Source organism: Rhinatrema bivittatum, chromosome 8, assembly GCF_901001135.1.
Source record: "Rhinatrema bivittatum chromosome 8, aRhiBiv1.1, whole genome shotgun sequence".
NCBI lineage: Eukaryota > Metazoa > Chordata > Amphibia > Gymnophiona > Rhinatrematidae > Rhinatrema > Rhinatrema bivittatum.
In genome coordinates this window covers 126,243,253-126,258,906 of record NC_042622.1, presented here as the reverse complement: position 1 = coordinate 126,258,906, position 15,654 = coordinate 126,243,253, and the positions used below count along the sequence as shown (strand labels likewise).

The 15,654-nt window shown below is 42.7% G+C and overlaps 1 protein-coding gene across 3 annotated transcripts in view; it reads right to left on the bottom strand.

Annotated features, from left to right (window-relative positions):
* ASTN2 (astrotactin 2) overlaps positions 1-15,654 on the bottom strand; it is a 1,130,819-nt gene that overhangs the window by 195,228 nt on the left and 919,937 nt on the right. For all 3 annotated transcript variants that reach the window (XM_029612108.1, XM_029612110.1, XM_029612109.1), the window contains one exon: positions 10,199-10,340. In XM_029612108.1, coding sequence (XP_029467968.1) covers positions 10,199-10,340 — 142 coding nt within the window. The remainder of the gene's footprint in view (positions 1-10,198; positions 10,341-15,654) is intronic.

Genomic DNA, 15,654 nt, shown 5'->3' with positions numbered 1-15,654 from the left:
ATTTAAGTATCTTGCTGCATTTTCTAAATTTTCCACCTTCCTAGCTAAACTCTCTTCTCCTTTTATAATAGCACATTGAACATTTTTTATTTCTCTGATATCTTTTTCAACAGTTTTTAATGTTGCTTCATTATTGGAGACTAAGGGGTTTATATTAATCAAAGCTACTTGCATATCTTTAATACTATTGTTCAAATTAACAATGTTCTTCTGTAAGGACATCATGGCTTGCCACAATGTCTCTAATGTTATCTGTTTTGGGCTCTCTGCATTATCACCGAGGATATTTGGGAAATATTTTGTTTCTAGAAGCTCTTGTGTAGATTCAAATCTCATGGTCATCGCAGGATCTAGTCCTTTAGGATTTACAGATATTATTCCGAGCCCAACGGGCTGTTTCCCATCTTTCCATTCCTCCAACACTTTTGAGGGGTCTACCATCCCTTGATTTTCTGACAGTAACATTCCTGCATCTGGACTCCCCTCAAACGGGATCATTCGGGGCAAAGCAGTCCGTTCTCCTGATGAACCTGATAGTCCAGTGCATAGAGAACTTTGGGGAGGCGGTGGTGTATTGGGTGCTCCGGGACTGAGAGTGACATCTCCTGGCTGTATAGGAGCTTGCTCATCTCCTATTACAGCAATAGGACTCTCCGGAGGTTTTACACCTGTAGGAGTATAGAACTCTGTTACTCTGCTTTGAGTGGAAACAGGTTTTGCTGGGGTTGAGGCATCCAGCCTAACCTTTCCTTTTCGTTTAGTATGTGGCATCATAAATGATATCAGCAGATCAACACAGGTCAACTCACAGTTCTGTAGATCTCTTAAATGAGGTTGGAGATTTCTGCGAAGATAGATATTGCAGAAGGGAGAGATTCCCCGCCTTACCGCCTTCGCCGGCCTAAGCCGGACCAAGCCGCGCGCCCCTTCGGAGCGCGCGGCTTAGGCAGTGCGCCGGCGGCGGCGGTGCGCCGCTAGCTGTAGATTTTATACCAGCTGGGGCTTCCGCATACGTCACCGGAAGCGCCTCCCTTCACGCCGGCTCTCCAGAGCCTTAGATGTCCCGGGGGGTAAGATTTCAAAGCGTTTTCACGAGTGGTATCGGCCTCGGGACCCTCTCTCCTCTCCAACTGCTCCCGGAATCTTTCCTCACCAGCTGCAGATTTTATACCAGCTGGGGCTTCCGCATACGTCACCGGAAGTGCCTCCCTTCACGCCGGCTCTCCAGAGCCTTAGATGTCCCGGGGGGTAAGATTTCAAAGCGTTTTCACGAGTGGTATCGGCCTCGGGACCCTCTCTCCTCTCCAACTGCTCCCGGAATCTTTCCTCACCAGCTGCAGATTTTATACCAGCTGGGGCTTCCGCATACGTCACCGGAAGCGCCTCCCTTCACGCCGGCTCTCCAGAGCCTTAGATGTCCCGGGGGGTAAGATTTCAAAGCGTTTTCACGAGTGGTATCGGCCTCGGGACCCTCTCTCCTCTCCAACTGCTCCCTTCTAGGTTGTTAGTGTGAGGTATTCTACATTTTTGATGATTCTCACTCCTATGCTAATTCCTAATAATTTTAAATTGTATTTCATATTTGCTGCCCCCTTGTAATGTGGACTGAATTGTACATATGCCTGATGTAAGTTTAATTGATTAGCAATATATTTGCTTTGTCTCTCGCTTTTTTCCTATGAGAGGAATAGTGCATGACTTTCTTTATTTATTATAGATGTAAAATTTTTGAAAAATTGTAAATAATAAAAGAAATCACACATTAAATTCTACTGATATATCAGTCTATTTCAAACATGCCTTTTTTGGCCAAAGTTATGGAAAATATGGTACACAATTGCAGCAACTCATTGAAGAGCAGAACATCCTTGACCAATTCCAATTTTGCTTTAGGTTTGCTCATAATACTGAAATGCTTCTTGTCTTCAGTTTAGGTACTTTTGGACATGGTTTTGAGACAGGTACAAACTTTATTCTTGTCCTATTAGACCTATCAGCCGCTTTTAACATGATTAATAATCAAGTCAAGTTATCCTGACTACAAGGTCTGAGAATATCATCTGTGGTCCTTAACTTTTCTTACTGGCCAGAAATATCAAGTGAGACTATGTTGACTTGAAAGCACATGTTTACAACACCATTGAAACCAGGCACCCTCAAGGTTCCTCTTTGTCTGCTACTCTCTTCAACATTTACCTGCATCCAGTCTTTAGTCTCCTAGCCAATGCAGGAATTAACTAAAGGCAGTACATAGAAAACATTCTGTTATTTATTCCAGTCACAACACATTAGATGAAGCCTATCATATGGTAGCTAGCTGTATGCATAGTTTAAACTAGTGGCTCACTGGTAATAGATTGAGCCTAAATATTTAGAAGATTGAGTTAATGTTACTACTTCAATATCCTCAGATTGTTCTTCCTTCTCCCATTAAGTTTGATGAATAAGTAATTCTTTTTTTTTGCTCATGGTTTCATACTTGAACCCAATCTATTCTTAAATTTACAAGTAAGGTCAGTTGTGTTTAATTTATTTTACAAACTTCATATTCTAAAAAAACTAAAGCCCTGTTTATCTCTAGCAGACTTTCGGACTGTACTGCAGGCTCTTGTATTAATGGCCTAGATTATTGCTATACTCTACTTTAAGGGCCCTCCAAATTGTCCAGAATGCTGCTACAAGAGTTTTAACAGAGACTCCATTTAGAGATCATAATACTCCCATGTTATACTCTTTACATTGGCTTCCAATAGCTTCAAGATGCAAATTTAGGATCTTAATTTTAATGTATAGTGGAGAAATCCCTATTTATGTTAGTGCTCTATTGAAGATATGTAAATCTTCTAGGGCTTTAAAATCTGCGAGTAAGAATCTGTTAGTCATCACCTTGATATATCATGTTCTCTTGGAAGATACTCAAACTAAGACTTTTATGGCTGCTGGACCGCAGCTGTGAAATTCAATTCCAGATGAAATTAGAACTACTGTAGATATACAATCTTCCGGGAAAAAGTTGAAAGCTTTTCTGTTTAAAGAGTTATATAATTTGTAATAAGTATGAATCTCTGGTATTATTGGGTCTGTAAATTTTATCCATTAGGAAGCTCTATAGGATCTTTATGACTGGAAGCATCAAGGAGAGCAATGTTATATGTTTGTTACGTGATGTTTTTAATTTTTATTGTGAATGATTATTGTAGATAGTATGGTAAATATTTTTAAATACAGTAATTAAATGTTCCATCATAAGAGTTTTATTCTAATGAAGTTTTATGAAGGTGGATTATGTTATTTGTTTTGAAAGCAGTATAAGAACAATAAACCAAACTAAACTAAATTTAGCTCAAATAATTGACTTTGGGATACAAAGCCATCTGGTGCTTGTTAGATGACCTTTGTGAAATGAGTTGATGGTATGCTACTAGAAGAGTTTCCAATAGATTTGACCATAGCAATAAATCCACAACCACAGTAGACACCGTTTGGCATTCTCAACAGAAAGGTGAAGTAGTGAATGGGCAAGGTAACTAAATTAACATCTCAACCCTAAAAATGATCCTACCAAAGCAGGGTTGAGGAACATTGGTGAAGGAACCCTGCATGATTGCTTCCCTACTGTACTAGTGCCACAGATTAGAAAATACTTTAGTTTTCTAAAGCTGACATTCTAGTACCTTGTGCTGAATTCACAAAGGGGTAGATTTTAAAAATTTGCGCGATCGCATACTTTTGCTCGCACACCAGGCGCGAACAAAAGTACGCTGGATTTTATAAGATACGCGCGTAGCCACGCGTATCTTATAAAATCTGGGGTCGGCGCGTGCAAGGGGGTGCACATTTGTGCAACCTGCGCGTGCCGAGCCCAGTGCGAGTTCCCTCCGAGCCGATTTTGGAGCGGCCTAGGAGGGAACTTTCCTTCGCCCTCCCACCTTCCCCTCCCTCCCCCCACCTAACCCAACCCCCTGGCCCTATCTAAACCTCCCCCTTACCTTTGTTGGCAGATTTACGCCTACTAAAAGCAGACGTAAATCTGTGCGCGCCAGCGCGGTGCTGGCGCGCCATCACCCAACCCGGGGGCTGGTCCGGAGGCCTCGACCACGCCCTTGGGCCCACCCCCGAAATGCCGTGTCATGCCCCCGAAACGCCGCGTCATTTTGGGAACGCCCCCGACACGCCCCCTCTCCGCCCCTTTTATGAAGCCCCGGGACTTACGCGCATCCTGGGGCTCTGCGCACGCCGGCAGCCTATACAAAATAGGCGTGCTGGCGCTCGAGGGCCCTGCGCATGTAAATCCGGCCGGATTTACGCGCACAGGGCATTTAAAATCCGCCCCAAAAGGAAAATTCCAAAATATGCTAAAATATATAAAAATATATAACTCCCTGTTTGTTTAAAAAAAGAAAAGCACCAGAAAATTTGCAAAGAAATTGTCATTAATGTTGACTGAAATAGTATTTGTTATCCTCAGGTGCATTATAACATTTTTTTTTATAATAAAGAAAACTTTATAAAACAAAGATGTCCTTACTGCATAGGAGCTGAATGGGCTGTTGCTGCTCCCCTGTGCAGGACAACACTACTAACAGGGCAGCTTGGGAAATGACCAGTCACTAGCCTCATATTTCAGTCACACCTGTGCTGGGTTACCTGTGAATTCCCAAAGCCATAATATGTAATAGGGATGTGAATCGTTTTTTGACGATTTAAAAAAATCGTCCGATATTTTTTAAATCGTCAAAAATCGGTACAGTGCGCAATACAATAGAAATTTTCACGATTTATCATGAAAAATCGTTACTCTCGTTAGTGTCCACTAATGGGAGTTATTTGGGGGGAGGGCAGGAAAACCGGCACACCAAAACAACCCCTAAACCCACCCTGACCCTATAAAACTAATCCCTTACCTTCCCCCACCCGATTAAAAAAAACCCCACCCGACCCTTTAAAGATGACCCCTTAGCTTCTCCCACCCTCCAGATCCCCCCAAAACATTTTTAAATTACCTGGTGCTCTTTAAAGATGGCGCTGGCCATCCAGTGCTCCTACCATGTGACAGGGGCCAGCCAATGGCACGGATACCCTGTCACATGGTAAGGGCAAAGGGCCATCGGCGCCATCTTTATGAGTGGTAGCCGACGGCCCGAGAACGGGAGATCGCTCCCGGGACCACCACTAGAGCACCAGGTAATTTAAAAATGTTTTGGGAGGATCGGGAGGGTGGGAGAAGTTAAGAGGTCATCTTTAAAGGGTCGGGTGGGTTTTTTGTTAATTGGGCCATCGGCGCCATTTTTGAGTGGAAGTCAAAATGGCGCCGATGGCCCGAGAGCGAGAGATCGGTCCCCGCGCCACCATTGGACCACCAGGTACTCGTAAAAAGTTTTGGGGGAGTTCGGGGAGGTGGGGGAAGGTAAGGGGTCAATTTTAAAGGGTCGGGCCTCACTAAAAAAAAATTAACGATGTGAATCGGAACCGATTCCGATTCACATCTCCAGCGATCAGATTTTTTTCTCCCTCCAGCCGAACCCAATCGTTAAGACGATCGGGCACATGATTCACATCTCTAATATGTAACATCTCAATTTTCAAATTTCTAAGTAGTTTTTCTAAAACGTGCCCATGTTAGCTTATTTTCCATGCTCTTCTTTTCTCACGTTTTCTCTCTCCCTTTGGACCTACAATGACTACCTATCTATATACAAAACCAATTTCAATAACCTATTAATTATCTTTTCTCCTTTGGATACCTCTGCTCTGCCTATTACCATTCACTTATTTCAGTCTTGATATCTGAAGAAGGAACTTATGTTGACTTGAAAGCACATGTTTATAACACCTTTGTTGGTGGATCAGCAAAGGAATCACAACTTACAAAGACTCCCATTTTCTCCAGGACAAACAGGGCTACTAGACCTCTGCACTACTTAATTTATGATGTAAACCTGCTTCTACTCTATGGTTAGCCAATTCTTCTACCTTCACCTTTCCAGTCAAGTGTGCCTTTGCATTCTCATTTCCTCAGTATGGACTCAGTTATCTACTCTTCACAGACCACTTTCAATAGAGTATTCAGATTTCACTTTTGTCCCTTTTCTGCTTGAATTTTCAGACTTATTTATTTATTTATTTAGCATTTTTATAGACTTGAAACTTTCAACCTTTTCTTCTCTAACATTGGGTCTCATTCAATAAAGATTTTTTTCTATAAGCACAGAATGGTAAAAAAAATTCTTCCATGAATACGGCCCATTGTTGTGATTTATAAATACTAAGCCAGGGTAGGCAGCTCTGATCCTGGAGTGCCATAAACAAGTCTGGTTTTCAGGATATCTACAATTAAAGGTGAATTTTTAAATCCGCATGTGGGCATCCGTGTGCGCGCAGTTCCCAGAGCATGCACATGGACGCACCAATTTTATAACATATGCGTGTCACCGCGCGCATGTTATAAAATCCGCTACCCGCGCGCACATGTGAATGATTTTATATCAGTGTGTACACGTGCGGCGAGTGCACACAAGGGGAGTAAATTTTAATACATGCACGCAGTGACGCAATAGTGCATTTCCCCAGTTCCCTCCCAGTCTGCTACAATAAAAGAGGGGACTGGGAGGGAACTTAGTAAACCGTTTACCTACCCTGCCTACCTTTTCCTCTATCCTTCCCGACCCCTAAAACCCCCTTAACTAACTTTTTTTTTTTCTGTTTTGCAACTTACCTGCTTTCCAGAGCAGCAATAAGTTACGCAGGTCCAGCGTTCCCAGCGTGCACAGGAACAGGACAGTGCCTTATTGGCACTGTCCCGGCCTGTCCATGCCCCACCCAAACCCCATTCCCGGTGCGCCTCTTTTTCATCACGCTGGTCTTTGGCACGTACCAGGAGATATGCACGTGGCCACGGGCCTTTGAAAATGTCCAGGGGGTACACACATGGCCTGGCTACATGCATATCTCCTGGTTTTAATTCTCGCACTGGTTTTGAAAATTAGCCCGTTAATATTTATTTATTTATATGAGATATGTTTGCATGCACTGCCTCTACTATATGCAGATATATCTCATGCATATAGATTGTGGCTGTCCTGAGATCCAGACCAGTTTGTGGCTCTCCAAGACTGCAGTTCCCTACCTCTGTACTAAGCAAAAAAAAAGAAATCTCATTTTAATACACTAAGGGGCGGATTTTAAAAGGGTTATGCACGTAAATCCTTAGGATTTACGTGCATAACTGCTCCTGTGTGCACCGAGCCTATTTTGCATCGGCCCGGCGACGAGCGCAAGCCCCGGGACGCGTGTATGTCCCGGGGCTTTGTGAAAGGAGTGCGGCGGGGGTGGGACCGAGGCCTCCAGCACAACGGCCGTGCTGTGAAATCGCGCACCAGCAGCTGGCCAGCATGCCAGAGGCAGGCGTAAATAACAAAACAAAGGTGGGAGGGAAGTAGGTAGGCTGGGAGGGGCGAAAGAAAAGCTCCCTCTGAGGCCACTCTGATTTCAGAGTGGCCTCGGAGGGAACGGGGAAAGCCAACGGGGCTCCCCTAGGGCTCGGCGCATGCAAGGTGCACTAGTGTGCACCCCCTTGCGTGTGCCGACCCAGGATTTTATAACATGTACGCAGCGGCGCACACGTGTTATAAAATCGGGCGTACATTTGTGCGCGACGGGTAGCGTGAACAAATGTAGACCGCGCGCGCAGGTTTTAAATTCTGCCCCTAAGATAATACAGATACTAAGATAATATCTATTCAGTGTTATGTATGTCTAGTAAAGCAATTTAGAAACGATAAACCGTAATAGTAATAACAACTTCACATGTCACTGAAGTACCCAGAGAGAAGTCAAATGGTTTATCAAAACATACGAGTTCACAGAATTCTTGAAAACCTTTTCTAGTTCTTTGTACTAGCAAGATAACATTTGAGAGTAACATAGATTTCGACTGTGAAATCATAAATGTTCAAGTATGGGTTTGCTGTTACATCTGAGTGTGAAAAGATGGAAATATGAAGTTATATCCTGCTTTCAATGTTTTACTGAGCCCAGATATGGCCATGATTGTGCGTTCAGTGTCAGAGACCAATTGTTTCAAAGTCTGAATGGATAGAAATATTAAAAACAGAGCATGGAGACCTCATGAGGAAGGTATGTCCAGTTATGCAAATGTCTCACCATATGAACATGCGATTGTGTTCTGTTACTATGAGGTCCATATTCAGTCATTGTCTGAATAGCAAAGTTAACTGGATAAATTTATCCAGCTATCTTTGGAGGTATATTCAACAGTGTAGCCGCACTATTGAACATAATTGGCTATCTTAAAGTTAGCTGGCTAACTTTATCCAACTAGCTTTAGGACAGCTCTTTTGCCTGACCAGATTTAGCTAACTCTAAATAGTGGAATTAGCTGGATAACTTAGCCAGCTATCTCAACTCCTCTCAGTTACGTCCCTGGAACGCTCCTAACCTATCCAGCTAAATTCTAGTCAACTAACTTATTAGTCATCTAGAATTTAACTGTATAAGTGCCCAAATCTTCATTTAGCTGGATAAGTTCTGAGTTATTCAATTACATGCTTTTGAATATGGACCTCCAAATGGACCTCCACCGACCATCTAGAATGAAACGAGTGGTATGAGAACCACTGAGCTATTAAAGATAAGTTATCCATATATGGATTTTTTAAAGTAATTTTTGCATATTAAAAAAGTTAAAAAATTGAGGTGGATATTTCACGACTGTCACCAGTGACTGATGATTATACATAAGGCAAAATCTATAGCACAAAGTTACACTGATGATGCCTAGTATGATGGTCACTTTCCATGAACAATAACTTTGTTGTAAAATTCAGCGTCAGTGGAAGAATGTAAATTTGGATAGAGTTTGGTATTATTGTAAGAGGGCCTCCAAATGTATATACATGTTTCTATAATGTGCACATATGTGTGCCAAGGCATCCCAGTATATTGTAGGTGTACAGATGCTTTTAAGTATGTGTACAGTTTTCCATCCATGTTTAAGTATGCAGAATGGGGCGGATTTTAAAAGGCGCGCGAATAGCCTACTTTTGTTTGCGCTCCAGGCGCAAACAAAAGTACGCTGGATTTTAGTAGATACGCGCGGAGCCGCGCGTATCTGCTAAAAACCTGGATCGGCGCGCGCAAGGCTATCGATTTTGTATAGCCGGCGCGCGCCGAGCCGCGCAGCCTACCCCCGTTCCCTCCAAGGCCGCTCCGAAATCGGAGCGGCCTTGGAGGGAATCCTCTAACGCCCTCCCCTCACCTTCCCCTCCCTTCCTCTACCTAACCCCCCCCCCCGGCCCTGTCTACACCCCCCCTTACCTTTCTCCGGGGATTTACGCCTCCCGGAGGGAGAAGTAAATCCCCGCGCGCGAGCGGGCCTCCTGCGCGCCGGGCCGCGACCTGGGGGCGGGTACGGAGGGCGTAGCCACGCCCCCGGACCGCCCCGGGCCGTAGCCACGCCCCTGTACCCGCCCCCAAAACGCTGCCGACACGCCCCCGAAACGCCGCGACGACCGGGCCCGCCCCCCGACACGCCCCCCTCGGAGAACCCCGGGACTTACGCGAGTCCCGGGGCTCTGCGCGCGCCGGGAGGCCTATGTAAAATAGGCTTCCCGGCGCGCAGGGCCCTGCTCGCGTAAATCCGCCCGGTTTTGGGCGGATTTACGCGAGCAGGGCTCTGAAAATCCGAGTATGTTCAGCAGCCTAGTACACCCAGGTGTGAATATCTTTGCGTGTACAAGTGTAAATGCGTGTTCAAGTACTACGTATGCATATATGAATGTGTGCAAGTTAATGAAAAGGAAAAAAAAGCTATTAGATAAATGATTCATATATAATCTCTGTGAATGAAATTGTAGGAAGTCAACAAACAATGGGAAATACTATCCTTGGCTTCCTCCCATTGTGCACACACATACATACACACATATATATGCTCCAATCATGTGTATGCTCACATACATTCATACTACATTTTATGCACGATCCTATGGAGAGGTATAAATAAATACTGATACTTATCCTCAAACACTTGTACACATGCCAATGTATGTACTACATGCATACATACACATACAGAAATGTGATTCTAAATCTATATGGATACATTTAGTACATAATGAAAACCTCTTGCTGAATGCCACCCAATTTCTCCTCTTTTGTGAAGAGCCTGATTGCTTACTTGTAGAGACTGTCGGGTTCCAGGCACTTGAATAAGACAGTGTAGATGCTGGTTTCTGGTACCTCCCCATGGCGTCTGCCTGCAGCAACACATGAAGATCCCAGTCCTGAGAGCAAATCTTCAGCAAAACTCATGAATTCTCCTAACCAATATGCAAGAAAACAGGCAAAAGAAAAAGGAGAGGGAGTGGAGAGCATAAAAAGAGAAAGGATTGAGAGGGAGAGAAAAGAGAGATTAGTTTAAACTAGCATTTCTACATAAAATTCAGACACTTCAATAGATCCATTTTTCAGAACAAACATTGAGAAGGCATCTTTCACATGTATCTTGTTCTATGTTTGTGAAAACTGTAAGTTCATTATTGTCTTTAATCTCTACCTTTGTTTTAGGATACAGCATTTGTTATGTTGTGAAAAAATAAAAGTCCAGTTATAGGTAAAACCTTTTCATTGGACTAACTCAATATATCTGTGACAAGTTTTCAAGTGTTCTGCTCCTTCATCAGGTCAATGAGGAAACAACGCAATTATACTGGATTTAAATAGTACAGCATTAGATACAGTGTCTGCATATGCCCATACAGTTCAGGAAAGGGAGTAGAGGTTTGATAGAGGTGACAGCAAAATTTTACATTTCAAAGGGCCAATATTATGTTATGGAAAAGCAATCGTGTGTAAACCACTTGTTCTCAACATGCACACATTTCCAATTTTATGCTGTTTTCCTATACTTTATTTCTACCACTAATCATTTTTAAAGCACTACTAGATGTAATATACTGTACAGACACATTTCTATTTCATTGATGTAATTAATATATTTGTTAAATTATTTTGCATATTGTGTTATTGCAGTCAATGGAAATAATCCAATTTTAAGAAAACTTCCTGCTTCAATTATATATTCATTTTTAAAACTTTTTTACTTTTTAAAATAACATTGGAAGAGAATGAAACTATTTCTGGCTACCTATTTCTCAAGGGAAAGGAACACTAGATACTAGAAAAGACAAGGCTATACAATAATAATAATAAGAAGAAGCATTGAAAATTATCCAGCTAACAAAGATTTGGGTACTTATTTGGCTAATAAGTGATGGGGCTAGAATTTAGCCAGATACTTTAGGGGTGTCCTGGGAGGTACATGGGAAGAGTTGAGTTACCCATCTAATTTCAGAGTTAGCTGGGTAACTTAGCCAGCTAAATCTGCTCAACCCAAAGAGCTGTCCTATTGTTAGCCAGCTAACTTAAGAGAGAGAGAGAGAGAGAGAGAGAGAACTTCTTTATAAGGCTTCATAGTAGTCAACTATTTATATCACTATAAGAAGGCCAGTTAATAACTCAAGGTGAGGATTTGGTGGTGGTTTAGGGTTTTGAGGCCAGTTTGACATGCAGAGTGAGATGTACGAACAGCCCAGAGTACACCTCAGTGAAGATTTCACGTCATTTGGAATGAGCAAAGTCTCACAAAGATGAGATTTCTACAATATTCTCTCACCTTAGCTTGATGCACTCTATAACATTTCCTCACTCTTTCCTCACTCTAAATGACTTCAAATCTTCACCGAGGTGTACGGTGCTGCTCGTACATCTCACTCTGCATGTCAAACTGGCCCCCAAACCACCACAAAATCCTCTCCTCAAGTTATTAGTTGGCTCTCCTATAGTGATATAAATAGTTGAATACTGTGAAGGCCTTCCAGGGGCTCTCTCTCTCTCTCTCTCACTCTCTATTTGCAATCTTTAGCGCAAATCGCATTACAGCCATTTGCAAATTGCATTAAGGCCATTTCGGGCATATTGCACAGCTCAACACCAGGAAAAAAGGTGTAGTTATTTCCAGCGTTAAAAACGTGCAATTGTGTGTGTTACACTATCACACAGTGCGATAATGTCCCTCATTTTCATTAATCCCGCCCGAACCCCTCCCCAATCCTGCCCTTTTAAAAAATTTGCATTTCCACAATGCGATACCACAATTATTGTGTGAGTTATGGCATTATCATGGGCATTATGCTGTTATCGCAGGTGTTAACACCATAACAGATTTTGACGAATGACCTTGTAACTTTGCAACAGTGACTAAATATGGACCTCAGCATTTATTTATAACACTTTGCCATTTATAGGTGTCCAAAGTGTGGAACAGCAAATAAAATACTAGAATTAAATTCTAAAACAATAAATAAAATACAATAAAATTCCAATACTGGTCATCACCACAGAGATGCATGTTGTTTTTTAGTATTTTTTCCTTAAATTTCTTAAAGGAGACCTGCATCTACTCAGACTGCAATCATTCTGGAAGACGACAATATATATTTATTTGCTTATTTAATTAATTTATATTTCACTTTTTCATAAATAAGCTCAAAGCAGATTACATACTAAAAACAAAAAATATATCACACACCCATCCTATCAAGCTAATATTTTTTTTCTTTTACAGACATCATCCACTAATTTTATTCCTCTTTGTATCCTGTTTGCCACCTCCAGAGGATGACTTGGAGGGGTGCAGCAGGTCCACATAACTAGCAAAAGGATGGTGTGATGCCATACAAGTGGTCTTAGGCTTTAGAAGGATTGGAAGACAGAACAATCTGGACTCCATCTTTTCTCCACATTAAATGCTTTATTCACAGTGAAGGAGAACAATAACAAAAACAGTTGCTTTTATCAGCAGCACAAATCAAGGCTTCCAACATTCACAGTCTCAGCAGGATATCTACCTTCCTCCATCTCAGGGCCTCTCCATTCTCTCCTGGGCATGAACTCTTAATCCTCTGCTCAGGAGCCCTGGGACTAGGATTCTCTTCTGTGCTGTGCGTTAAGGTAGACCAAGCTAAATGTCTAGTCCTCGTCTTTTAAAAGGGTCTTGATATACATTGCTTTGCATACCCTCTCCTCAGCTTGACCTTCCCTTTATTCATTATGAATAAAGGGAAGTTGGATTATGGCCCTTGGACCCTCTGTTCCCAGGCTGACCTGACTGGCTCATCTTCCCCTGGGGTACTCCTAAAACTGTATGGGTTACTCTCTCTGTCCCCTTCTGGTAGAGCTATGAGATCATGGAGTCTTTGCAGAACCTCTTCTACTCAAGGTGAAACTCTATCCATAACAGTCTCTAAATATTGGAAGTGTTTGAGTTTTCACCTCCAGTATTGCCATTGTGATCTGAACACTTTAAGTTACATGACGTATAAGTTTGGCTCTTCTGACAGGAAGTGTTCCAGGAGAGATGCCACACTATAGTCTGGTTGAGCTAGTTGTAAGCTGGACCTAGAGAGCCTCAAACTTTGAATAATCACATCCCAAAACAGCAGGGTATGAAAGCTTGGGAAGTACTCCCACTTCTATACTGGTCTATCCACTTGGGGTCATCAGTAGGATGTGGCTAGTCAGGTATTGTTGCTGACCAGATGAGAGTCATGCCTTTCTCATGGTTGATTTATACTCTCTATACTAATTCCATCTGGATGAGAGTTTTTATGCTTCCCAACTCCACCAGTACTTGCGTGGGAGAGCCATCCAGCTCCAACAGAATCACAAAGGTAGAGAAACCCGACTGGGGATTGTTAAAGTTGCAAATACGTGGGGCCCTTCCATTGACAAGTATAGTGTCACTGCTTGCTCAAGGATAGTCGCAAGTGAAATGGACCTGGATTCCCTGACCGGTGTCTTATTTCAAACTGTGGCATCCCATTTTCCCTGTTAGTGGTCTCCCAGGCAGTCTGGGGTACTCTGGCACCAAGTTTGCCTGATGGAAAGCATCAGAAACATAGAAACATGGTGGCAGAAAAAGACCATATGGCCCATCTAGTATGCCTATCCATCCCTGTATTTATCCCATGCTTTCTTGAATTCAGATACTGTTTTTCCTCCAACACCTCCACTAGGAGATTGCTTCATGCATCCACCACCTTCTCTTTAAAGAAATATTTCCTAAGATTATTCCTGAGTCTACCATTTTTGAACCTCATCACATGACTCCTCATTCTAGAGTCTCCTTTCTGTTAAAAGATTCTCACCTCCTATGTATGGAAAACTGTGAGATATATGAATGTCTCTACATAGCTCCCCTATCTCGCCTTTCCTCCATGGATTACATGTTTAGATATATCCCATTATGCTTTAGAATAAAGACCACTGACCATTTTAGTAGCCACCATCTGGACTGCCTCCATCCTGTTTATATCCTTTTGAAGGTGCAGTCTGCAGAATTGTACACAGTATTCCAAATGAGGTCTAACCATGGATCCATACAGGGGCAATATCACCTCCCTTTTGCTGCTGTCCATTCCTCTTCCTATGCAGCCAAGTATCTTTCTGGCTTTTACCACTGCTTTATCGACCTGTTTGGCCACCTTAAGATCCTCAGATACAATTACCCCCATATTCCACTCTTCCTTAGTGCTTAGAAGCATTACACCTCCAAATCTGTACCTTTCCCTTGGGGTTTTGAATCCTAAATGCATTATTCTGCACTTTTTAACATTAAATCTTAACTGCCAGAGTTTAGACCATTCCTAGAGCATCGTTAGATCCCTCATGTTTTCCATACCTTCCTAGCTGTCCACCCTTTTACAGCAAAAAGAGAAACATTTCCTGACAATTCTTTTGTTATGCTGCTGACAAAAATGAGGAAAAGAATCAATCCAAGGACTGATCCCTGAGGCACACGACTAGTAACACCCCCTCCTCAGAGAAAACTCCATTTACCACTACCCTTTGTCACCTCCCATTTGCAAATCCATGCAAAACAGCTTATTAATAGGCAATTTGATGTAAATAACTTATCACGGCCGAATTAAAAAGTGGTCTGCCGCGATAAATTAACAACACATCCCTGGAAAACCATATTCTAACATGGGTCCTGAGGCTCCTGCATTAGATTTAAAGGGCCATGTAAATAATTTAAAAATACCCGTGCCAATAAGAAACAGTTGAGCAGGGTCAACACGGACTCAAGATAGCCCCAACACCCAAAAGTGTAAACAAAATTGGAATCCTCACACGACAACAGTTCCCAACCCTGTCTTCATTAAATAAAATGTCCACCCCACCCCAATGTTTCAACAAATCAATGGGGGTATGGTGAACCACCAATACCTCCCCTCCCATCCCCCAATTGTATCAAAAAGGCATTGGTCTTCAGTGACATTCACTCCCTCACCCCTCTCCTGTACCCTCAAACCTTAAAAAGTGGAAAAGGATCCTGCGATGGGGCCTGGGGTGCCCCCTAGCCCCAGTCAACACCATTTTTCAACATGGCACCGACCTGACCTTTCCCCAGTAATGTGATTGGGGCAAGGTCTGGGGATCAGAACTAGCCACAAAGCAGAGGTCCAACCCTGGACCTTGCCCTTGTCACGTGATGGGGCAAGGTCAGGTCGCCTCAACTTTTCTATTTTCGGGCACCTTTTGTTTTATGCAGTTGGCCCTTTAAGGTGATGG